At 60.2% G+C, this 23,244-nt stretch overlaps 9 protein-coding genes across 9 annotated transcripts; 5 read left to right on the top strand and 4 right to left on the bottom strand.

Moving 5' to 3' along the window:
- Positions 1-471: 471 nt before the first annotated feature.
- MT2 (Sphingolipid C9-methyltransferase 2) lies at positions 472-2,258 on the bottom strand (the record flags this gene model as incomplete). Its single annotated transcript, XM_028635053.1, has 4 exons — positions 472-690; positions 750-1,501; positions 1,579-2,065; positions 2,154-2,258. 4 exons carry the CDS (start codon positions 2,256-2,258, stop codon positions 472-474), a joined length of 1,563 nt encoding a protein of 520 aa, XP_028492366.1.
- A 1,860-nt stretch (positions 2,259-4,118) lies between these two features.
- On the bottom strand, positions 4,119-5,289 carry D7B24_000804 (uncharacterized protein; the record flags this gene model as incomplete). The annotated part of the gene is made up of 2 exons (XM_028635052.1): positions 4,119-4,510; positions 4,623-5,289. 2 exons carry the CDS (start codon positions 5,287-5,289, stop codon positions 4,119-4,121), a joined length of 1,059 nt encoding a protein of 352 aa, XP_028492365.1.
- Positions 5,290-5,814: 525 nt separating this feature from the next.
- On the top strand, positions 5,815-7,331 carry RPA49 (DNA-directed RNA polymerase I subunit rpa49; the record flags this gene model as incomplete). Its single annotated transcript, XM_028635051.1, has 3 exons — positions 5,815-5,998; positions 6,068-6,393; positions 6,462-7,331. The coding sequence occupies 3 exons, from the start codon at positions 5,815-5,817 to the stop codon at positions 7,329-7,331; spliced, it is 1,380 nt and encodes a 459-aa protein (XP_028492364.1).
- A 630-nt stretch (positions 7,332-7,961) lies between these two features.
- D7B24_000802 (uncharacterized protein) lies at positions 7,962-8,853 on the top strand (the record flags this gene model as incomplete). Its single annotated transcript, XM_028635050.1, has 2 exons — positions 7,962-8,146; positions 8,220-8,853. The coding sequence occupies 2 exons, from the start codon at positions 7,962-7,964 to the stop codon at positions 8,851-8,853; spliced, it is 819 nt and encodes a 272-aa protein (XP_028492363.1).
- A 142-nt stretch (positions 8,854-8,995) lies between these two features.
- Positions 8,996-11,539, bottom strand: D7B24_000801 (uncharacterized protein; the record flags this gene model as incomplete). Its single annotated transcript, XM_028635049.1, has 1 exon — positions 8,996-11,539. One exon carries the CDS (start codon positions 11,537-11,539, stop codon positions 8,996-8,998), a length of 2,544 nt encoding a protein of 847 aa, XP_028492362.1.
- A 1,789-nt stretch (positions 11,540-13,328) lies between these two features.
- Positions 13,329-15,335, top strand: D7B24_000800 (uncharacterized protein; the record flags this gene model as incomplete). Its single annotated transcript, XM_028635048.1, has 1 exon — positions 13,329-15,335. The coding sequence occupies one exon, from the start codon at positions 13,329-13,331 to the stop codon at positions 15,333-15,335; it is 2,007 nt and encodes a 668-aa protein (XP_028492361.1).
- Positions 15,336-15,804: 469 nt separating this feature from the next.
- TSC10 (3-dehydrosphinganine reductase) lies at positions 15,805-16,909 on the top strand (the record flags this gene model as incomplete). The annotated part of the gene is made up of 2 exons (XM_028635047.1): positions 15,805-15,918; positions 15,980-16,909. The coding sequence occupies 2 exons, from the start codon at positions 15,805-15,807 to the stop codon at positions 16,907-16,909; spliced, it is 1,044 nt and encodes a 347-aa protein (XP_028492360.1).
- A 269-nt stretch (positions 16,910-17,178) lies between these two features.
- D7B24_000798 (uncharacterized protein) lies at positions 17,179-21,472 on the bottom strand (the record flags this gene model as incomplete). The annotated part of the gene is made up of 3 exons (XM_028635046.1): positions 17,179-17,927; positions 17,988-21,372; positions 21,428-21,472. The coding sequence occupies 3 exons, from the start codon at positions 21,470-21,472 to the stop codon at positions 17,179-17,181; spliced, it is 4,179 nt and encodes a 1,392-aa protein (XP_028492359.1).
- A 359-nt stretch (positions 21,473-21,831) lies between these two features.
- On the top strand, positions 21,832-22,169 carry MIC10 (Mitochondrial inner membrane organizing system component; the record flags this gene model as incomplete). Its single annotated transcript, XM_028635045.1, has 2 exons — positions 21,832-21,906; positions 21,975-22,169. 2 exons carry the CDS (start codon positions 21,832-21,834, stop codon positions 22,167-22,169), a joined length of 270 nt encoding a protein of 89 aa, XP_028492358.1.
- Positions 22,170-23,244: the final 1,075 nt, after the last annotated feature.

The raw sequence follows: 23,244 nt of genomic DNA, 5'->3' as shown, positions 1-23,244 counted from the left end.
TGTGAACGTGGTGGCACGCAATGCAGGCTATTTCATCGACCCTCCTCAGCTTCAGCAGACACCCCCGAACAAACACACGCACGAAACACGGCGACTAGAGCAGGAACAGCACCAGATAGGAGCCGCAAGCCACAGCTGCGCCGGGCGGGCATCATTAGACTATCGTCACCACAACGCACATCATGTAGAATCTAGAACGTTTCATGTCCGGACGTAAACATTTTCCTTCCCTCAGCCTTCGCGCTGTTTGCACCCTCCTGCACTCCGAAGGGCCCTGCACCGCGATACGACTTTTCATACAAAACGTGATGTCTGCCAGCTGAGAAGCCGAAGAAAAACACCCTGGACCGTGTCCTGGCCAAGGCCTGTCACATTTTTACATACAATGGGCACGACGCACAACGACACAAACAGTCGAAAAAGCGCGCGTCCTGCCTCGGGTTCCCGCCCCTAGACGCCTGCTCTCCCGATTTAATCGGTAAAGGCAGTCGAGGAGGTGACGTTGTTCCTCTTGGCCCAGTCGGCAATGTTGGCCTTGCTGCTGGCGAGGGCGCCCGAGAGGTTGAACTGCCTGGGGATGGCCTCGACACGGTGCGTCGAGTTGATGTTCTTGACGAGGACCATCTGGTAGCACGTGGCACTGCCCTGGCGGGAGATGATGGTGGAGGAGGCGAGGAAGTACTCCCAGATCTAGAGGTAGTCAGCAACACTGCATATGAAGAAGAAGAAGAAAAAAAGAAAAAACTCACGCGGAACCACCGCTTGCCGTACTTGGCCTCGACCTTGTCCTTGTTGGCGAGCCAGTTCCTGTACCAGCGCCAGAGGGTGCCCGAGTAGTGAACGCCAATGGTGTCGATGTTGCGGACCTCGAAGCCGGCGCCCTCGAAGCGGTCAATGTAGAAGCCAAGCGGGGTGGAGGCGTCGGCACCGGGGAAGACGTATTTGTTCATGAACAGACCCCAGATGAGGTCCTCGTACTGCCAGTACTTGCGGAGGCCGGCAAGCTGGAAGTAGCAGACACCGTCGTCGTCGAGGAGGTCGTGCATCTGCTTGAGGAAGGCGGGGAAGTGGCGGACGCCGACGTGCTCGCCCATCTCGAGGCAGGTGATCTTCTTGTAGCCGCCGGGGACGGTCGGGGTGTCGCGGTAGTCGCAGCACACAATCTTGCTCTGCTCCTCGGGAATGCCGGCCTTGCGCATGGCGTTGTTGCCCCAAGCCGTCTGGTTGCGGCCGAGGGTCACACCGGTGGCCTTGGCGCCGTAGAACTCGCTGGCGAAGCGGGCGAGGGTGCCCCAGCCGCAGCCCATGTCGAGGAGGGTGTCGCCGGGCTGGAGGCCGATCTTCTCGCAGACAATGGCCAGCTTGTTGTCCTGCATCTCCTCGAGGGTCTCCTCGCGGTCAATGTCGGAGATGACGCCCGAGGTGTAGATCATGCGTGGGCCGAGGAACCAGCCGTAAAAGTCATCGCCGCGGTCGTAGTGGTCGCGGACCTGCTCCTCGTCTGGACAGGTCAGCAGGCACACTCATACACACACAAGAGAGACAGAGAGAGAGAGAGAGAGAGAGAGAGAGACATACCCTGGGAACGAGAGTGCATGATGACCTCGGGAGCAAACTGGAACAGGACAAACTTGAAGAGGCTGATGGTGAAGTGGAAGGCGGCCCAGTCGTGGCGGTACTCGAGGACCTCGAGGGCGTCGCCGTTGAACTCGACGTCGCCGTCAAAGTACTTCTCCTGGAAGGTCTCCATGGGGATCTTGTTCTTGCCGCGGTACTTGAGCTTGTCCTCGTCCTTCTTGAAGGTGATGTAGTGCTCGACGGGACGGCCGGGCAGGCGGGCCTTCTCGTTCTTGCGGGGCCCGATGCGCGAGGCGACGTACCAGTAGCCGGTGAGGATGGGCACGGTGGTGAAGAGGGCGAAGAAGAGGGCCGTCTTGAAGCCGTAGCCGATCTTCCAGGCGCCGTAGTACGGCACGATGACCATGGCACCGATCATGAACCAGTTGGAGAAGCTGTCCGAGCCGGGGCCATCGGCGGGAAGGGGGGCATTCTTGATGGCGGGCGACTGTTGATGGGGCCAGGTCAGCAATCATGTCTCTAGATCTACCTCTCAACCGGAATCAGAGGGGCCAGGTGGAAGGAAGCTCGCTCACCTTGGTAGTGCGGACGCCACACTCTTCCTCCTTTTCAAAGGTGGGCTGGGGAGCAGGAGGCGTCTGGACGAACTCGAAGCTCTCGACGCCTGTGGGCTTCGACATGATGGGCGAGCCGTATGAGGGGGGGTAAAGGCCTCAATTGGCGATGGAAAGGGACGGCAAAAGTGATGTTGCTGTCGAGGAGGTCCTCACTGGCAAAAAATGTGCAGTGGGAGAGGTTGTTTCGTGGAGACACATGAAAGGGAGGGGGGGGGGGGGGTTCCGGGCTGGTGGGAGGGGAGGTCCTTCTCGTCCGACCCTAGTTCCAGTTTTGACCGCCTCGACTCGAACTCAACGAAATGGAGTGCTGTGCTGTGCAACCCCGGCGCTGCATGGGCTGGGGCTGCACCTCTAGGTACCTGGTAGCAGAGAAAGGCCTAGGTACCTACCTACATGTACCTTGGGTACCTACCAGGTAGAGGTAGGAAGGCAAGGTAGGTAGGTAGGTACGGTACCTAGACAGCAACCCACCCGTCGGCTCCAAATTACGATGGCGCCCACATCCCCCGCCCCGCCTTCATCACCCCCTGAGCACTGCCCGGAAGATGGGCCTCGAGCCCCTATTCGTAGGTCGTTTCGGGGGTTGGTGGGCGCCCCTGGAAGAGACTGTCTAGTGGGGCTTCTCGACCGGTGCCGTTTCCTGTCTTGTACCAGGGCAGGGTCTACTGCCCGGGGGCACGCACAAGGCCAAGAGCGCGAAACACTGCAATCTGGCAGCATGTTTGCCTGCTCCACAGATCTCGTCAAGTGCGATAACATAGAGATTAATCATGGCCGGTTTTGAGGCGCCTTCCTGATCTCCATTCACCAGTCCATCCTGGGGTTGGCATGATGACATTGTTGGTAGCACTGACCGAGGAATGGGTGCATGGTACAGCTGATGGAACGGAGCTAGTGACGAGACCCTAATTCGCTACCACCGATGCTTTCCATTGGACGCCGCTGGCCGCACACACACATGATGCAACCTCCCACTGCGAGATGCTCTTATCTCAGTGATGGCCCAATGCATGTGCCCCATGTTCGGACGAGGATGAACGAGCAAAGCGTCTGGATGTCCATGTTGGAAATGTCTGCTTCGTCTGCGTACTTCCATAGCACTATTCGCAGACCCCTCTCTACACCCAGATGGTGCACTCGACCTGGCACACAAGCCACGGCTCAGTTCCCATCACAGAGCCCCATGTTCCAGCCACAGACCTCATAGATGCCAGTAAGCATCTCGCCCCGGCGGCCACTTTATCGGTGCATGTCCAACCAGGCCAAGCTCGGTGAGAACGGCAACATGCATCCGTCTGATGAGGCTCCGAGATGTTGCTTCTACTGTGGCTCTTCTGAGCATGGTTCCCGCGGCTTCCCCAAATAGTTCGCCGAAGCATGAACGCAAGAGCCATCGCACGACCCGCCCGCCTGCTACCTTAACCTTCATCACCAACACATACAGGTCTCCGAAGACCTATCTTCTTTCCAGATTGACATGTGCTCGAGCTTCTCAACTATATCCGGTGACGATAGCCACCCAAAAAGAACAAGATCCAACGGGCCACGGCCACGAGAACCTTGGCGGTCTCAGAGATCGTGTTCAAATATTGCCCTAGAGTCTAATCATGCCATCAAGATGTCGAACCTTGTTACTGCCGGGCTCTCTGGGAACCCGAAACCTTACCTCAACAACCCGAAACCCCGCTCCCGGTGCAGGCAAACGTCCATGCCATCAAATCGGAACCCACGGATCAGATCTGTGGGGTCAAAGAGAGCGACCTGCATTCCATACAGGCTATCTGACCCTGCGGCGAGCCCTCCTACGAGACATCGAACGGTGTGTCTGTCTGTCGACCTGCCTGTAGAGTACCATGGTGCCAAAGAAGCGCCCGCTACCGTGTCTACCCACCTCGTCAGAAAGACATCGTCGGAAAGATAGCATCAAAATGCCCCCGTCACCGCCGTTCCCTTGACAGCCATGCCGCCCGCCGGCCCCTCCACCCACACATCCCACCTCCTCTCGTCCGCAGGCCCCGTCCTTGAACCGGCCTCCTTCTCGCGGACGCACACCCGGAGCCGCTCGCCGCAGTACAGCGGCCCCACGTTGCGGTACTCCAGCCTCCGCACGCCCTCGCGCGGCGCGGCGCCCCGGAGCGCCGCGAACGCGAGCGCCAGCGTCAGCGGGCCGTGCACGAGCAGCGCGCGGGGGCCCTCGGCCAGAGTCAGCGCGCCGTCGAGGTGGATCGAGTGCGCGTTGTACGTGAGGGCGCTAAAGTTGGCGAGCAGCGCGCGGTTCGGCGTCAGCGCGAAGGCGTAGTCTGGCGTGTGCGGTGCTGTCGCGTGTCAGCGCTCCATATACTTCTCCTCGTGCCAGTGTTTGTAGATAGAAAGATGACATATCTAGTGGCTGAGGCGCCCCCCCCTTGTCCTCTTCGTCATACGTACATTTGACGATGCGCGGTGGGCTCTTTGCAGCCGCGGCCGCCACGTCGCCTGTGAGAGCCTCGACTTCGGGCATAAAGACGAGGGTCCTCCTCTCCTCGATGGCCGGGGCCGCGTCGCTGCCGCCATCTGCGACTGTGTACCGCCGCCAGACGTCGACGAACGCCTTGGCCTTGTCGCCCTCGCCCGAGAGACGGACTTCCTCTACGGTCTCCGTGCAGACGGCCTCGCGGCCGTCGAGGGGCATGTCTTTCTCCCAGCCTGGGCGGAAGAGAACCTCGCCGCCGGCCCACATTCGCCGCATAAAGGGACGTCCCGGCCAGTGGTCTGCGTCGGTGCCATCGGGATGGAGCTCCGATGGGCGCGCCTGGATGGGGAAATAGACGAGGTGGTGGCCCTGTGGCAGGGGGTGGGCTGGCTTCCTGGACGGTGAGGGCTGCGGCTGGAGGGGCGCAAGACACTCAGGGGGCAGATAGTCTGACAGCGAGAGGGTCAGGAGGCGGGAGTTGGTTGGTGACAAGTGGTCTGGTACATGCTTTGGTTTGTTGAGGATGTCTCTGATAGAATTCGCCGGTGTAGCTGCTGCCTGAGAAGAAAATGATCTTGTCTGTAGAGCCCGAAGCATGCCGCCGAGGGAATGCCCGGGGCATTGAACCGACAACGACTTCATCTCGACTCGACTCGACGCTGTGCCTCAGACTGAAGCTATGAGAGAGGTCGCTTGGTTGGTAAGATCGCTGGGCAGGAGAAGTGGAGATGATATTCAGTGTCAGCCGAGGTAGGAGGACAACGCGAACGGCAAACTGCTAAGCCGAAGAGCCGTCATGGAGATTCAATTCTGAAGACAGACAAAGATTCTAGGATTATGAAACTACATGATATCCTTTTCGATCGCTAGGCATGCTCGGTCGATGTAAACCACCTTCAAGCTGGAGCTCAGCTAGTATTTGGTAATCGCGAGATGGGGCCAACGGGGCCAATGAAGGCACACTACTAGGCAGAGACAACTTGGCCCGTGCACGCGACCTTCGACTGATAGCAAGGCTACCGATAAGGGAGAAAATTATTTCTGGAAGCCAATCCATCCCACCTCTAGTAGAAAGCAGCACCAGCAGTCTCAGCACCGCAAAGCCCCAAAAAAAGAAGGCGACGAGCCGCCAGCTGCCAGCCGCACCTCGACGCACAATCGACCCGGATGCCTGCACCACAATCGACGGCCGACATGTCCGACGTCAACGGCAGGAAAAGGAAGAGGGACGGCGAGGGCAAGTCGAAGCCCAAGAAGAAGACGGCCATTGATGGCGACGTCACAGAGGTCCCTGGAACGCCCGTTCGGATCAAGTCCGTCAAGAAGGCGAAGTACTGCCCGCCCGTCATAGGTATGGTTCAGATGTTTGCTCGGCAGGAACTGCCCCAAAGTTTCATGGCTAACGGCATTCTTCACACAGTGTCTGCACCTGGCGTGCGCCTGGACGAGGACATCACGTTCCGAACCTACCAGAAGAGGCAGACAGCCGGACGCAAGTCGAGCCGGCGCCATGCCTCGGAGCAGGAGATCACCCTGCACTCGACAAAGCACCGTACTGTCGACTTCACCGCACGGGAGGAGGAGGTCGACACGAGGGGCGAGCCTTACCAGCAGGAGTACGTCGCCCTGTACGACCCCAAGACGGGGGGGCTCGAGGTCATGGCGGCGAAGAAGATGGTCGTGCGAGGCACGGTGAGGGCGAAGCAGGCAGATGAGGACGCTATGATTGCACCTGCCGACATCAAGGTAGGACACCCAATCACGGGATGCACGACGACGAGAACCCCAGCTGACCAGCTACACAGACCTACCAGGACCGCAAGGTGGACCTCGGCCAGACGTTCGGCACACGAAAGGCGAAGAAGATTATCGAGTCGAACCGCATCAACGCCATCGGTCCCAAGCGCGGAGAGCAGGACGCTGACGGCAACGCGATTACGGCCAAGCTCGATTCGGCGGAGAAGGCGACACTGTCGCACATCGGACAGGTGACGTCGACGATGGCGTCGCGCGACGAGCTGCAGGCGGCGATTGACGAGTCGAAGCCGGTGCCGCGGGCGAACCTCGAAGCGGACGAGGTGGCCGACGTGTACGACCCCAAGGTGATCATCGGGACCGACGTGCTCAAGGCGGTGCCGGTGCGCGACTGGCAGGAGGCGGTGGAGAAGAACGAGAACATTGACCTCGCGTCGCGGTACGTGGCGCGGCGCATCGGACGCGTCGGCAAGCAGGAGAAGCCGCTGGAGAAGCTGCGCATCATGCGGTACCTCTACTTCCTCATCCTCTTCTACGTCACGGCCAAGGACGGCCGGCAGAGGGGCACCAAGCGGGTGCCGCCGAAGGACCAGCTCGCCAAGAACCTGTCGCCGGCGCCGCAGTCGGTCATCGACAGCATCCGGCGCAAGTTCTCGGACGGCGGTGAGATTCGCAAGTTCCACATGGACCTCATCATGACGCACTGCGCGGCGCTGTCGTGCATCATCGACAATTTTGAAACGGAGCCGAGGGACCTCAGGGAGGACCTGCGTCTGGACTCCAAGACGATGAACCAGTACTTCCAGGAGATTGGTGCCAAGATTGGACAGAGGAAGGCGGCTGGCGAGGCCAAGGCGCAGCCGGTCGCGAAGCTGGCGATGCCGCTCGTGTTCCCCAAGATGAGCCGTGGCGCGCCGATGCGGCGATGAACAATGCTTCGCTGCGCCGTTCGGTACCTGCTGAAGGTACTTGCTGAAGCTGATGAGACTGATGAAAGAGTGTTTTGTGCCTTCATTGTCTTGCCGTGGCTGCGGGTGCTCCCGAGCTCAACAGGATGAGCGATACCAGGGACTAGGAGTAAATGAATGTTTTGACCACACTGAACCGAGTGCCATCGTCCTGCGAGTGCCACCACAATCGAGTGTACCTTGGTGATGAGGAAAACTGACGGTCAAAGCGCTAGGCCTTCCTTCCTTCCTTCCAACAGCCCGCCGCCCTTGCCCCTGGCAGCTCTGGCGGCTCCCCCGCATCTGGTGGGTGCTTTGGGGGACGTCGCAGCCCTCAGGGGCGCACTTGCCGAGGCATTTCGGTAGTGTGGGGTAGCTCGTCTGGGGAAGGGAAAGCTCACCCCAACCTGGACCTGCCATTTAAGTTTAAGTGGAAGTTGGTACTGACGACGAGTGAGCAAGAGCATTTGACTGATTTGCTCGTACACGTTTTCGACATTGCCCTCGCTCTATACTTCGGCCTGAGCTTTCTCATTTTTATGCTGGGCCTCTTCATGTCCTTGCACCCAATCCAGCACTCAACTCTTGTTATAACATACCGTGCCCGCCGTCATGTCCAACATCATCTCGCTCGAGTACCGCGGCCGCATTGCGCTGCTGACCATTGACAATGACGCCAAGCTCAACGCCATGAACCAGGAAAACTACTACGACCTCGCCCAGAAGCTCCGTGAGATTGCCACACACGACGAGGTCTTCATCACCGTGCTCGTTGGCAAGGGCCGCTATTTCTCAGCGTATGAACTTCCTGCACATGAATCAACGCCCCATGGCCGCCTCCCGCGTGCGCCGCTAACCAGTTCCCATCAGCGGCGCCGACGTTTCCCTCGCCAACAAGGCACCCGCCGCGGACGATGCCCTCGCCAACCACAAGCACTGGCTCTCGGCCTTTGTCGCCAACAACCTCAACACGACCGAGGCCTTCTTCTCCCACCCCAAGATCCTCGTCGTCGGCCTCAACGGCCCCGTCATCGGCCTCACCGCCGCCCTCGTCGCCTTTGCCGACTTTATCTACATCACGCCCCACACCTTTCTGCTGACGCCCTTTTCCTCCCTCGGCCTCGTCGCCGAGGGCGGCGCCAGCCGCGCCCTCGTCCAGCGGCTCGGCCCGGCGCGGTCCCACGAGGCCCTCCTCATGAGCAGGCGCATCACGGCCGACCAGCTGCTGCAGACGGGCTTCGCCAACAAGTCGTTCGACGTGGCCAAGGGCGACAGCGACCGCTTCCGGGACCTCGTCCTCGCCGAGGTCGATGATAAGCTGGGCGAGCACCTCACAGGCGAGAGCCTGACGGGGATCAAGGAGCTCATCCGCGCGCCCGAGCGCGAGATTCTCGAGAGGCAGAACCACAAGGAGGTATTTGCCGGTCTTGAGAGGTTCGTCAAGGGCGTGCCGCAGCAGGAGTTTGCCAAGATTGCCTCGGGGCAGAAGAGGCACAAGTTGTAAACTAGACATTTGGATTTGGTGCGACTTTCTCTCTCCTTGTCTTGGAAAAGCACTGCATTGGTGTATATGCTCGCTCGCTACAGGTGTCTACATGTATGTGCATGGCGTTCATGTCTATGGGGGACGGGTAACCTCTCCTCCTTCACGCCAGCAGACCAAACAGCAGGCTCGTCTTCCTCCAGTGCTCACGCGACGACGCGGCGATCCGCTTCCGCGCCTCGGCGCCGTCGAGCCCCGTATGGCTGTACACCTTGTCGCCGAGGGCTGCTAGTTCGCTCGCCGTGGATGCACCGTCTGCTGCAGGCCCAAAGGCGCACTCGAACAGATGAATGTCGAAGAACCACTGGGTGAAGAGATCCTGCTCCTGCTGCTCTTTCGTCTGCTTGTCGTCGTCGTCGTCGTCGACGGCGTCTGTCTCCGTTGTGCTGCCGTCCTTTGCCTCGTTCTCTTCTTCGGCCTCTTCGTCTGAGTCCTCGTCCTCGTCCTCGCCGTCGGCAGATTTCTCGTCCTTTGCTTTCCCTCCGTCCTCCCGGCTGCCGTCGAGGTGCACTTCCACCGCCTCGAGCCAGGCCTCACAGATCTGCTGCCGCACCTTGCGCTTGACGACACCGACGGCCGTGGCGCTCCACAGGTCGACACCGGCGTCGCTCATGGCGACGGACAGGTCGCGCAGGAACTTGAAGGCGAGCGGCGACGGCTGCGTCGGCAGCTCCGGGCGGCCCTCCCACAGGGGCCGCCCGACGACGAGCTTCTGCGTCAGCCCGCGCGACGCAAAGACCTCGACGGGCGCCGCCGACACGGCGAGGGCCAGCGTGTCGTGCAGCGACGGCACCATGTCGAGGCCGAAGCCGCGGAGGGCCGGGGCCGGGGCCCTTTCGAGCCGCGGCAGGCCGGCGCGCACGTCGCGCAGGACGCGGAGCATGTACGTGGCGACGCGGCCGGCGTTGACGGCGCCGGCGCGGGCGCGCCACAGGTCGGCGAGGCGGGTCTCGAGGGCGGCGAACGCGCGTGCCAGGGTCGCGTCGAGCCGGTCGTGCAGCGCCGCGGGGTCGTCTCTGCTGAGCTGGGCGTGGCGCGCGTCAATGGTTTCCTCGTCCTCAATCTCGTCGTCGTCGTCGTCGTCGCCGTCGTTCTCCCACCGCTGCTTCTTCAGCTCGTCGACGACGCCCTCGACCTCACCAATGACGCGGCGCCACGAGGCGAAGCACGCCACGGCCCTGGCGACGGCGTCGTTGCGGCCGTGGAGCTGGGCCACGAGGTCCTGCAGGAAGGCGTCGACGCCGGCGGCCGGGTCGATGTCGAGGGTCGTCTGCGCCCAGAGGGGCGTCGGGCGGTCGGTGACGCCGTCCTTCCAGGCGTCGAGCGTGGCGGCGACCTCGGAGGCGACGAGGTGCAGCTTGTGGACCTTGGCTTCTATGAGCGCCAGCAGGTGCCCGTTGATGGCCTCGCGTAGGGCGTCGAGCATCTCGGAGGGGTCAAAGCCGCGGGCCTTGCCGCCGTCGCGGATCCAGAGGCGGAGGACGCTCGTGCGGAGGTCTATGACGGCCTTGAACTCGGTCATGCGCTCCATCGTCGACCGCAGGCCGGCGACGAGCACCTCGCCACCCCTTTCGGCCCAGCTCGTGAGCATGCTGCGTGCCTGGGGCCCGTCGAGGTCGTCGTGGCGGATAAAGGGCGTAAAGGTCAGAATGTCGTCACCGCACCAGCGCTCGTACACGTCGAGCCTCAGCGCCTCGACGTTTCGGAGCACGTCGCCCTGCAGCAGCGGCCGCTTCTTGAGGTTGGCCAGGGCGTCCGAGAGCTTCGAGGGCACCAGCGCCTGGACGTCGAGGAGCGTCCTTACGTACAGCAGCTGGCTCTTGAGAACGTTGGCGCCGCCCTGCAGCCGGCCGGTCTCCGCGTCGTCGGCGTAAAAGGCCGCCGACATGGCCTTGCTGCGGACCGTGAGGAAATGCTTGAGCACGTCGCGGGCGCTCGAGCTCGTGGCGAGGCTGTAGGCGCACAGGGCCTTGAGTGTGTGATCCTGCCTCTGGGCCTGGTTGTCTGCCGTCTTTTCGAGGAACTTTTCGATGCTCCGGAGAAGACGCCGGCGGAGACCCTCGAGGGTCTTTCTCGCCGTGTCGACGACGAGGGCGGCGTCGGGTTCCCTCGCCAGCTCCTCACGCGTGAAACCCTTGGACAGCAGGCGGCTCAACACGAGGACCTCGCTGCCGAGCAGCAGCCTGTCGCCGGGACCCAGTTTTGTATCGTGGCCGGCGGCGGCGGCAGCAGTGGTGAGGCCGACGTTAGCACCACGGCCCTTGAGCAGGAGCTTGCCGACGACGAGGGCGCAGGCGTCGAGGAGCCTCGCCCTCGCCAAGACGGCCATGCGAGGGTCTTCGGCTTCGGAGGCAAACTCGGCGTAGCCCTCGAGCTTGCGGCCGACGACGGCGCGGCCGCAGCGGTGGCCCATGCGGGCGAGCAGGGCCTGGACGGCGTCGTTGTCCTGGCGCATCTGGACGATGGAGTCGGCGGTGCCGAGGAGGCCGCGGTAGGAGGAGCCGACCTGGGTGCGCAGGCGCGCGGCCTTGTCGTCAATCTGGACATGGAGTGCGCGGTGGATGGCGCGGATCTGGGGCAGGGTGTGGTTGGCGGTGAAGACGTCGGCGGAGGAGGTGAGGCTGGCGATGTCGGGGGCGGCGGCCATGGTGGGCGGTTATGGGAGGGGCATCGAGGGGGGGGGGGTTGTCTGTGTGCCGGTCAATGGCCTAGGCTTCTGGTGAAGCAGAAGCAGAAGCAGGAGCAGGAGCAGGAGCAGGAGCAGGAGCAGGAGCAGTCTCAGGTCGTGTGCAGATGGTGGCTTGATGCAGCTTCTGCAGGCTGTGTGTGGTGGAGGGACTCGAGGCTGTCCTCCAGCTGTGTGTAGTAGTGGAGGATCTGTGCTCCGTGGTGAAGCTGTCGACAGCTGCGGGTGAGCCTTTCTCAGTGGTGGCCAGATGCCGGAGCACCTTGCGTGACCAGCTGCCGCCGTGTGTCGTGTCAGTGCCGGTGTCTGTGGTTTGCGGGCACTCTGGCCACTGTAAATGGCTACCTAGGTACTGTCAATGGCCACTGTCAATGGCCACTGTAGCAGCCGCTGTCTCGCCCACGGGCTTCCACTGGTTCTGAAAGACCACTTCAGCTGATTCACTTGGGAAATGCCGAGAAAAAGCACTACAGCAATCGAGACACTGCACACCGTACGGACTATGGACCTTGTCTATAGAGGATCATCCGAGGACGACGTTGAAGGCACGGGATTGAGGGCATCAGGTGCTGGAGGGACACCATGACGATGCAGGTGCTCCACAGGGCACGTCCCTCATGTATGACTATAAAATACACATATACATACAAATATATATACATATATATATAGACATATACATATAGACATATACATATAGACATATACATATATAGCAGCAAGTCCATCTGCGCGTTTGGCACACCTGTCAAGCGGTCCATCTGTAAGGTGCTGGATGCCAGGAAACTCGTGGGTTGGATGGAGTCACCACGTTGACCTGAAGCCTACGTTCTAGGAGAAGTGAGAATCAACAAGGATTGTGCTTAATGTATGGGGGTTCGAGTGTGGATGTATTGGTCAAGTTAATAGGTGCTAAAAAATGGGCATCAGGTGAACCTTCAGTGAGGCATGTCCCTTGACAGACGAATACCCCCCCTTGCATTGCATTTTCCAGTCCCGTTCTCCCAAGTGACCATCTTTCACCAGGCCGACCGCGGCCTCACAAACGCCCCCCATGCCCCATTTTCCCGATGTATGTAGCACTCTATTTATATCCATTCAATCATCAGAAGATAAAGGCTTTAGTTCTCCAGATGTGCGGTCTTCCAAGTTTGTCCCAAGCAAAGAGAAGCCAGCATAGCCATCCATGAGAGGTACAATCCTATCAAGTAGACTGTGAATCTCACCAACTCGTAAATAAATCAGGTCGATGGTGAGAGGTAACAGCTGTAGTTGCAGCATGGCAGTAGCTCAGATGAGGAAAGGAAAGAGAAATGCAAACGCAGAATCAATTGCAGAGAGGAGGTCGATCATGATGACGGATCATGTAGCAGTCTCCAATGGTCGAGTAGAGAGCTGATCATGGCCATTGCTGGAACGACAGGATTGATCGTGTGAAGGAAAAACCAGTTGCAGAAGAAGTTGCAGTTGTGATGAAGGATCAGTCATGATGATCAACCAAATCATCAGAAAGCAGTTGCATTGTCGAGACGACTGTGAAATGCAGAGACTGTCTAGGAAGTCGCAAGTGGAGGAACGTTATCTTATCACTCGAACGCACCTGCCCCACTAAAAAGTTCTCGCCCGGGTGGATTTTTCCCAAACCCCCCATGGTCAAGGCTGCCATCGACGACTCGTCCCTCCCCACGATCATCACCTTCCCGCCGTCGAGCCGACACGAGAAGAGCAACACACGACAAGGAAAACGAAAATGGGCAAGAAGAGAAAGGCGTCCTCGCGCAACGCGCAGCCGACGGGCCCCAAGGAGCTCGACGCCGCCGACGCCCGCCTCGGCCCCATTACGACGTACGAAGACGTCGCCGACTCGGAGGAGGAGTACTTTATCAACCGCGACAAGATCATGTTTGACGAGGCGCCCCGTTCGAAACGCGCGCGGCGTGTGGCCGAGGAGGACAAGTTTCTCGAGCAGTCGGATGAGGAGATCCTAGACGAGGACATGGACTCGGAGGACGAGGACGAAGAGGACGAGGCGGCGCCACCACCGACGAAAAAGGGCGCTGCCGCCAAGGACCGTCGTCGTCGTGCCGCTGCTGCTGGCTCGGACGACGAGGCCGGCGGACAGGCCGACAACAACAACAACGACGGCGACGACGACGAGCAAGGCGACAGCGGGTGGTGGGGCGACGCCAAGACGGACTACTACGACAATGACCAGATCGAGACCGAGGCCGACGCGCTCGAGGAGGAGGCCGAGGCCAAGCGGCTGCAGCAGAAGAAGCTCGCCAAGATGGCCGAGGAGGACTTTCTCTTTGACGAGGGCGACTGGCTCGCGGCGAAACCGGCCGACGGCGACGCCAACGATGGCGACGAAGACGTCGTGACCGAAGTGCTGCAGGACGTGGCCGTCACCGACGACATGACGCCCGAGGCGCGCTCCACGCTGCTGGCGGCCCGCTACCCCGAGTTTGAATACCTCGTCCGCGAGTTCCAGGAGCTGCAGCCGCGGCTCGGGACCCTGCAAAAGGCGGCCCACGGCAAGTCGGGCAAGTCGCTCGAGGCCGTGCGCTACTGGATCCTCGGCTGCTACGTCGCCGCCCTCGCCAGCTACTTTGCCATCCTGACGTCGCCCGCGCGCGATGGCGCCTTGACGACGACGACGACGGCGACGACGACGACGACAGCAGCAGCCAAGATTCTCGCGCCGGCCGAGCTCCGCGACCACGAGGTCATGGAGACGCTCGTCACGTGCAGGGAGGCCTGGCAGAAGCTCGACGCCGTGCGGGCCATCACGGCAGCCGACGAGTCGATGGACGTCGATTCGGCGGGTGAGGAGGACGACACGCTTGCCTCGCTCCCCGCCGGCGCCGATTTCGTCCGTCCATCCAAGGCCGACAAGAAAACCAGAAAGGCCAAGGAGAAGGCGCAAAAGGAGAAGGCCAAGCGGGCCCAGGCCGTCGAGGAGTCGTTTGCCGATCTCGACGGGCTCCTCGCAACGACGACGACGACGACGGCATCAAAAAAGGCACGCACGTCGGCAGCGGCCAAACGCGTCGTCGCAGGGGCCGCCGACGAGGACGGCAATTCCGACTTTGGCGAGGAGGAGGAGCTCGACGCGCGCACGGCGGCCGACAAGGCGGCGCGCAAGAAGAGTCTGCGTTTCTACACATCGCAGATTGTGCAAAAGGCCAACCGCCGCGCCGGCGCCGGCCGCGACGCCGGTGGCGACGCCGACATTCCGTACCGCGAGCGTCTCCGCGACAGGCAGGCGCGGCTCAACGCCGAGGCGGAGAAGCGCGGCCAAAAGGGGTCCAAGTATGGCGAGGACCTGGGGGCCGACGCGGCAGGCGACGAGAGCAACGACGAGGACGCGGCGACGGCCAAGGCGGTGCGGGCCGAGGAGGACGACGAGTACTACGACATGGTGGCGGCGCGCAGCGGTGCCAAGAAGGCGGACAAGGCGGCGCGGCAGGCGGCGCTGGCGGCGGCGGGCGTGGCGGACCGCGTGGTCGAGCAGGAGGTCATCGGGCCGGACGGCAAGCGGAGCATCAACTACACGATCGAGAAGAACAAGGGCCTCGCGCCGAAGCGGAAGAAGGAGAACAGGAACCCGCGTGTCAAGAAGAAGCTGCAGTACGAGGCCAAGCAGAAGAAGCTGCGCAGCATGATGTCGACGTACAAGGGCGGCGAGCCGCAGGGAGGCTACGGCGGCGAGAAGACGGGCATCACGACGGGGCTGGTGCGGGCGAGGAAGCTGTAGTCTGTCGAGAAATGCATCTGTTGTTTGCTGTCTGCATGTCTGTGTCTGTGTCTTGTCTGCATGTCTGCCTCTGATGTGTGGCGATGCCATCTTCCTTCGAGGTGGCTGAAGCTTCTTCGCTCGATGCCTCGAGCGATCTGGCGACACGGAGAGAACAGGCCAAAGCATGCCAGGTCAACTCGCGTCAGAACCAAACGCAATCAACAGTAGGTTTGCTAATCTGTCCTAGTACCCTCCATCCATCCTGGCACCGTCCATCCGTCCACCATGTCAGGGGTCAGACAAGGCTCGGTGGGGTCCGTCAGCACCAGCCAAATCTCACGCGGCTTAGGTCAGACCAAGCGACTCTTCACTTTTACGACCTCCCACCCCTTCAACCTTCCCCCCCTCCCCCTACCCAATCCTACCCTACCATCCGCCTCCGGACGACAGTAAACCCTCCCTGCCGTCGCCTACAAAAGCAGACGCCATGCCTGACGTCGGCAGCATTGTCTGGATCATCGGTTCTGCCCTGTTTGCCGTCCTTCTCGCTTCCGCCATGGGTCTCTTTAACCGGAAGAACCACATGCCCGTCGAGGGCAAGGTACGTGATGCCTTCTTTCCTTCTCGTACCATGGCAAGGCATCGCTGACAAGCCTCTGCAGACCATCCTCCTCACCGGCGCGACCGAGGGCATGGGCCGCAGCGTCGCCATCAAGCTCGCCGCCCGCGGCGCCAACATCATCGCCGTCGCCCGCAACGTCGAACGCCTCGAGGCCCTGCTGCCCGACCTCCGCGCCGCCGCCAAGAACCCCTCGACCCAGCGCTTCCACATCCTCTCCGCCGACGTCGGCGTGCCCGACTTTGCCGCGCCCCTGCTCGCCGAGGCGACGGCCTGGAACAACGGCCTCGCGCCCGACATTGTCTGGTGCATCGCCGGCATGTCGACGCCCGGCCTCTTCGCCGAGACGCCCTTTGCCCACCTGCGCCGCAACATGGACGTCAACTTTTACGGCACCGCCGAGCTCGCCCACGCCGCCCTCGGCCTGTGGCTGGCCCCCGACGCCCCGCGCCCGCGCACCAAGAAGCGCTTCGTCAGGACGAGCTCCGTCGCCGCCTTCTGCCCCATCGCCGGCTACTCGCCCTACGTCCCCTCCAAGGTCGCCCTGCGCGGCCTCGCCGACGCCCTGTCCCAGGAGCTGCACCTCTACCCCGACAACCCCGTCGCCGTCCACGTCGTCTTCCCCGGCACCATCACGAGCCCCGGCTTCGACCGCGAGAACCTCACCAAGCCCGAGATCACGCGCCAGCTCGAGGACATCGACCCCGTCCAGACGCCCGACGAGTGCGCCGAGGCCGCCATCCGCGGCCTCGAGCGCGGCCACTTCTTCGTCACCGTCGCCTGGCTCGGCTTCTTCATGCGCGTCAGCCTGCTCGGCGGCTCCATCCGCAACAACTGGGTCGTCGACACCCTGACCGCCATGTTCGTGACGCCCCTCATCTGGCTCTTCGTGCTGCCCGACATGATGGGCAAGGCGAAGAAGTACGGCCGCACCCACGGCCATCCGAGCACCTATGCCAAGGTGGCGCCTTAGACCAGTCGGGCCTGCGTGTGGCCTGCGTTTGGCCTGCGTGTGGCCTGCGTGTGGCCTGGGGGGACAAACTAGATACCCGTAATCAAGTCGGAATGAAGAGTAGCTCGTAACAAGCACGTGACGTATTTGCTCATTTCTTTCACGTTCAGTCGACGTGTATTTCGACCGAGTGCTCTATCCAGGTCGCACAGTCTATGGTCAAGGGTATCACTACATGCCGTTCCATCCCTCCGTCCATCCATCCGTCCTCCACAGCCACCGCCGCAGCCCTACACGCCGCTCCACTTGCCAAACTGCGTGTACCGCTTAAACATCTCGCGCAGAATCGCCCTGCCGCTGGCGTCCATGGCGTCGTTGAGAATCTTCCGGACCTCCGACGGCGTCACGTCAAAGATGGAGTGCATCCCCGGCTCCAGCGCCTCGCGCACGCCGTGCGGCACGTCCACCTCGAGCTGCAGCTTGACATACTGCATGAGCACGAGGTACACGTGCCGTCCGGCCGTCTTCTTGGCCGCGTCCGTCGCCGAGTCGAGCGCGCCGACGTGCTGCGCCCGCGACACGGACGCCACCGACGGCTCCGTCACGAGCGTCACGAGCCGGCCGTACAGCGTCGCGTGCCGGCTGCCGAGCGTCGCCGCCGCGCCCTTGCTGGCATCGTGGACGAGCGCGCGCAGCAGCGCCTCGAGCGTCGACAGGAGGATGTGGTAGTGGTCCTCGAGGCGGAGGCGGTGGCGCCGGATCACGACGCTCACGAGGCTGCAGAGGGCTTCGTAGACGCGCGGCGACGACGACACGGCCACGCCGCCTCCGCCGGAGGCCATGACCGAGACAGCGCCGAGCGTCGTCTCAATGTTCCACTGCGTCATCAAAGTGGCACGCTGGTCGAGAAGCAGGCGGGCGACGTCGGCGGTCCGGCAGAACGCGCGGGCTGACGTCGTCTTGGCCAGCCGCGCGGTGAGCTTGCTGTGGGCCGTCGCCAGATCAAACGACGTGGTCTTTTCGGATGAACCTTGTTCGTCTGCAGCTTGTCAGTCATTGTCGGCCAGTCAAAAGTCGTCGTGAAAACGCAGCAACGTACCGGTCAGGCGAACGACAACTTGGTGGATAGCCAGGAGCTGTCCATCCACGGCCTGTCCTTCGTCGAGCTCCTCGAGCAGGCTCTCGAGGTACTGCAGCTTCTCGCTGCGTCCCATCCGACGGACGATGGCGTCGACGCACGCATTTGTCGTCTCGCGTGAGCTGCTTGCCGATACCACGTCAGGGATGCTGCCCGTCCCCTCGCTCGCGTCATCAGACTGGAACAGCAGGCGAAAGTCAGTCGGTCGCGGCTGAGCAAGCAGAGGCGCAAAGTTGCCGATGAGGAAGGTCCTGAGATGCCATCCACGAAGATATCCCTGAGACACGGCGTCGGCGCTTGCCTCCTCGAGCGCCTTGATGTCAATCTTCAGCCCTTCCAGTGCGTCGCTTGGAAGTCCTTCGGCAGCATCGATGGCGACGAGGAGCTTGTTAACAGCTGCCCGGTCGTTGGAAGAGCGCCACTCGCGAGCGTACGCGTCAAGGATACCCTTGACAATGGTCGCAAGACGTCCACGGACGTCGGAAAGGTCGAGCGAAGCATCGTCGCCTTCAAAGTTGCCGGAACCCGACAGGACCTTGACCAGTGCTTTGAGGACTGCCAATTTCAGAATCTCATCTGAGGACTCCTCCTCGTTCTTGTCCAGGTGACGGCCGGCCTTCTTGAAGTACTTGGCACCCCACTCCTCGTAGTGGTCATTGATCTGGCGGATCGTCAAAGTGGACAGCTCGCAGATCAAGCGAGATGTGCCAAGCGCGGTCTTTGGGTCCATGTCGGCTATGGCCGGGGATGCGCTTGTGGCGAGGGCAGTGAGATCAGAAAATGACATGCCTTCGTAGAATGTCGACCTCTGCATCACCTTGACCATCAGACCGAGGACGAGATTCCATGTAGAGGCTGACACCTTTTCGGTCTTGCTCTTCATCTTGCGACGTTGCAGCATGAGCGTCTCCATGATTCTCTCTCGCTGGGCTCTCGAAAGCAACTCGTTGGGTGTGTCGATCAGGGCTTTGAGCGCTGCGCTTGTGCTTGCATCTTCCCAGGGGGAGGACTTCGAACCACACGTCAAGGCCTCGATGACGTGGTCGATGACTTTTGTTGTGAGTCTGGCCTCGTGGAACACGTTTTCGTTCGAGAGCACAGCACTCAGAGCACTTGACAGCTGCTTTGACTCTTGCGGCGCGGCGTCTTTGTCATCGGAAAAGGCAATGATATGCCGCAAAAACTCTGGTAATGTGTCGGCGTTTTCGCTAACAAGAGGCAGGAACCGTGACGCTTCTCCCAAGGCAAAGTCCACATAGGACGTAATCGTAACAGAGGATGCGGTTGGCCTAGTCTCCGGTGTTGAAAGCTGGACAGCAAACGGGTCCCATGGTATTTCAAGGGACGCTGGCTTTAGCTTTCGAAGTTGCTTTGCTAATCGGTCGGCGAAAGATCCGAGTAGTGCAGCAAGCTCCGCTACATCCTCACCATCTGGGAAGGCTGACAGCCAAAGCTGAGTGGCGGCACGGAAAGCCTCGAGCGTGTCGGGATTTTCCAGCTTGCCCTTGGCCAAGGTCTTCTTGAGTTCGGACTGCACCTTCGATCGAATCTTGGAAGCCTCCTCATTGTTGACCCAGGAAACCGTGCTCGCGACGATTGGCCAGCGAAGAGCGAGGAGGTCCGAAGGCAGAGTATCTGACAGCCAAGCATCCTGCATGAGATCGAAGAGCCTCAATTGCACTACATCTACAAAGTCGTCACTCTTCAGAGCAGCTGCAATTGTGTCGAGGAAAACCAGAGTTGCCGCCGGCAGGACGCTTGCTTGCTCTTCAACCCATTGCAGCACATTCAGGAGCTGCTTTGGTGTAAGAGAATTTTCGATGGCTGTTGTCAGGCGAGAACTGCGATGCACTGCCGAAGAAAACCAGGCTGACCGGTTCGTTGCATCCGATAGTGAAGAAGCGTCGCACTTGACGAGTTGCTCAAACCACTTCCTCAAAAAGGAAGACAAGTCGCGAGCCTTCTCGTAGCCACCAATTATGCAGTCGAACAACGCACGCACAGCCTCTAGATCTTCTTCACCGCCTAGGGAAGATTGTGGTTGCAGCAGCCGGTCCGCAACCGTGTTCAACAATAGAGCCCCATCGTCCGTAAGAAGGAAAACATCGGGGTCGCACTGTGCCACGAGTGACAAGGCCTGCCAGTCTGTGGAATCGCTGCCGAGAGCGTGGTCCTTGCACAGGGCGCGAAGATCTGCTAAGTCAATATTTGACCTGTTGGCGATTGCTTCGCCAAGCATGATCTTCAGAGTCGTGGATTTCTTCTGTGGGGTCAGGTCGGCCAAGCTGTCGCGCGCCAACTTGAATGTTGCCTTGGCCCAGTCCTCTTCAGACGTCGATGCGCTTGGCCCGAAGAGAATCCGGGGTGTTGTGGACGCCAAGTGAAAGAACACGGGGCCCGCGACTGAGGCGATAGGTCTAGAGATATCGACTGCCCGGATGGGTGCTTCGAGGTCCTTTCGATTGAGAAAAGCCGATTTTGCAGGAAGAAAAAGATTGCGATGCATGAAGCTCTCTAGTTGTTGTACCCAAGAAGACTTGACACGGTCCTCAAGTGTGATGTCGACATCGATTGCCAGCCCAGTCAGCTTTCCCAGGAGGCCAAAGGCAGATCGCGAAAGGTAGAGAGCTACCTCCAAGCCATCGGCCTGCCCTTGTAGTCGCAGGTTCCATATCGCGGACAGTGTGTGAATCCAATTCTCTTGCGTTTCGGCGCAGCTCAGGTCGCTGGTAGCTGAGTATTCGCACAGCGAAAGGATGGGCGCCAGGTAGGTTACCACATCACTGGCAGGTTGCGAGAAGAGACCCTTGATGTGCTCCGCGCCCATGCGTTCATTCTGGGACGTATGTGCGGCTCCATCAACACGAGCTAGAAGGATTCGGAGCGCTCCCAGAACCGCGTCTCCCGTGCTTATACAGCCGTCCCGTGTCTTCAAAGCTTCGAGATCGAATATAACCTCGGGTGTTCTCTTCCTCTTCTTCGACGATGGCGCGGGGACAGCATCCTTGAGTGTGACCGGTTTCGAGATGCTCTTGAGAGTCTGTTGCAGGATGGCCATAAACTTTCGATCGGCGAGAGATTTCGCGAGAGAGAATAGAGGTATCCTTTGAAATGTGCAGCCTAGGATCCGCCATGTCAAGGGAAATCTTCGCAGAGTGTCGGCGGCGTCGTTGTTCGTCTTCATAGACTTGAGAAGCCATCGCAGCACAGTCTCCTCGGCGGCGTAGAAGTGACTGGAACTAACGGAGGTGAGAAGAGTCCAGGCGCGCTCAATATGTTCACCATCATTTCCCGGTCCGGTTTGGTCGAGTGATCGTACGGTCTTGACAAGGTCTCGTCCACGGGTCTGTTGGGTACGAATTAGATGCGATTGGTGCGTGGAGAGAATCATATCTACTTACAAAAGTCTCCGTAGAGCCATGGATATTTGCCATTGTCACATCCATGGTGAGAGAATGAACGAATGTGGCAATCGTGAAGGTCAGCCTGCAGCCGATCGATCACTCAAGATTCAGACCTTCAGTTGTAGCTCCCCGCCCAAAATTATTTCCTGGAGAAAATACTGCCGCTCCACTCATAGTCACCGAGGCTCACCGATGTCTCACCGCCTTCGGGTATTCCAGGTTGGTTCTCCCGACCACCTCGAAAATAACATGACGGAACCGTCTTTGATTGAAATCCGACAGTAGTTCGCGATCCCAACCGCACCACCAATTGCTCAATCGTGTCACACGTGTACGTCGCAACGCCTCGCCATCAACACACGTCAATTGACACCGACTGATGAATCTGCAGCTCCGCAATCATGTCTGACACCGCCATCCGTCCTCCTCCGAGCGCCGTCGCGCGACCCGTCAGTGAGGCACTTCTCAACGAGAAGGTACGACAGCTTCCCGAGAGCGCTCGATCCATCGCAAACTTGGCGCGTCAACAGCTAACACAAAACAGTGGGACCGCTGCCTGTCCAACCTCCTCGTCAAGTCGTCTCTTGGACTCGGCTTCGGCGTCGTCTTCTCAGTCCTCCTCTTCAAGCGGAGGGCGTGGCCCGCCTTTGTTGGCGCTGGCTTCGGAGCCGGCCGGGCGTACGAGGAGTGCAACTTCAATCTGCGACAGGCGGCGAGGGACCTGAAGAAGCAGGCATAAGCAACAGACCAGACGACCAGGGGAAGAGCACGAGACCACCAACGACGTGGAACAGCGCCTTGTACAAAAGCGATACGACCGGTAGCAAACATGCGCGCGGTGGAGCTACGACTTTCGGGCACTTTTATATCGGCCGGGATAGACCGAACGAAAGGCAGAATGAGCATAGGTTAGGGAGGGTGGAGAGAAGTGGAATAGATTCACTATGTACACCAGTCCGTCTTCCTGAGCCGTCGTGAAGCTTTCGTGAGTTCTGTACGCTGCTCATCTCATACACGGAAGGCGATCACCGCCCGTGTGTCCCACCGTCGGCCCAAACATCCAGAAATACGACCCGACTCGATCTTCGTCGCGGGCCCGGCAGGCCTTCCATCTCACGAGCACTTGCTTCGATGCTCTCGGGTTTGTCAAGCAGAAGCTCAACATCATTGTGCCGGTCGGAAGCGGGGCTGAGTAATGCAGAAAGGTCGCTGCTCAGCCGGCGGAATCCTTGAGAACAAGCATCCCCTATGTTCTACAAGAGTGAGCTTTGGATGCTGCTCGTGGAGCTGGTCGACATTCTTCTTTCAAAAGCGCCAATCTCTCTCTGTACGCCGCTGATCAGGGAGACGCTCCGACGGCGGACGCTGTCTACAAAACTCTCGCTGTCTGCGACGTTATCGGATTCGGAGTCATCATCTTGTTGCCAGCGCATGCTATTACGGAGCGATTCGCGATGTTCCGATGCCGTCCGCTCCCGATCGGCCCGTATTCCGGCGCCATAATACAGAACGATGCCTAGTATACTGACTAGAATGAAGAGAGTGGATGCGAGAAGCATAATCTCGGATTTCTTCTGCTGAAGTTCGCGCATTTCATAAGACATCCTAGACTACGCCTCAGATGGGTCGATTTGTGTTTGTTTGAATAACTGGACTGGCCAGAGCCAGGTCGCTTGACTTCGAACTTGGACGTCTCCCAAGTGTCGCCCAGTGGAGGTCAATCGAACCAGCAAAAATATCGATAGGGAGTATCGGGGTGACGGTTTTGACGTTGGATATCAGGTTAGGTTGAGGGGATTTTGAGGTCATTGGTA

The sequence above is a fragment of the Verticillium nonalfalfae genome, assembly GCF_003724135.2.
Source record: "Verticillium nonalfalfae strain VnAa140/NRRL 66861 chromosome Unknown scaffold_112, whole genome shotgun sequence".
Classification (NCBI taxonomy): domain Eukaryota; kingdom Fungi; phylum Ascomycota; class Sordariomycetes; order Glomerellales; family Plectosphaerellaceae; genus Verticillium; species Verticillium nonalfalfae.
Note: the sequence above shows the minus strand (reverse complement) of the source record. Positions and strands in the feature narration are given on the sequence as shown.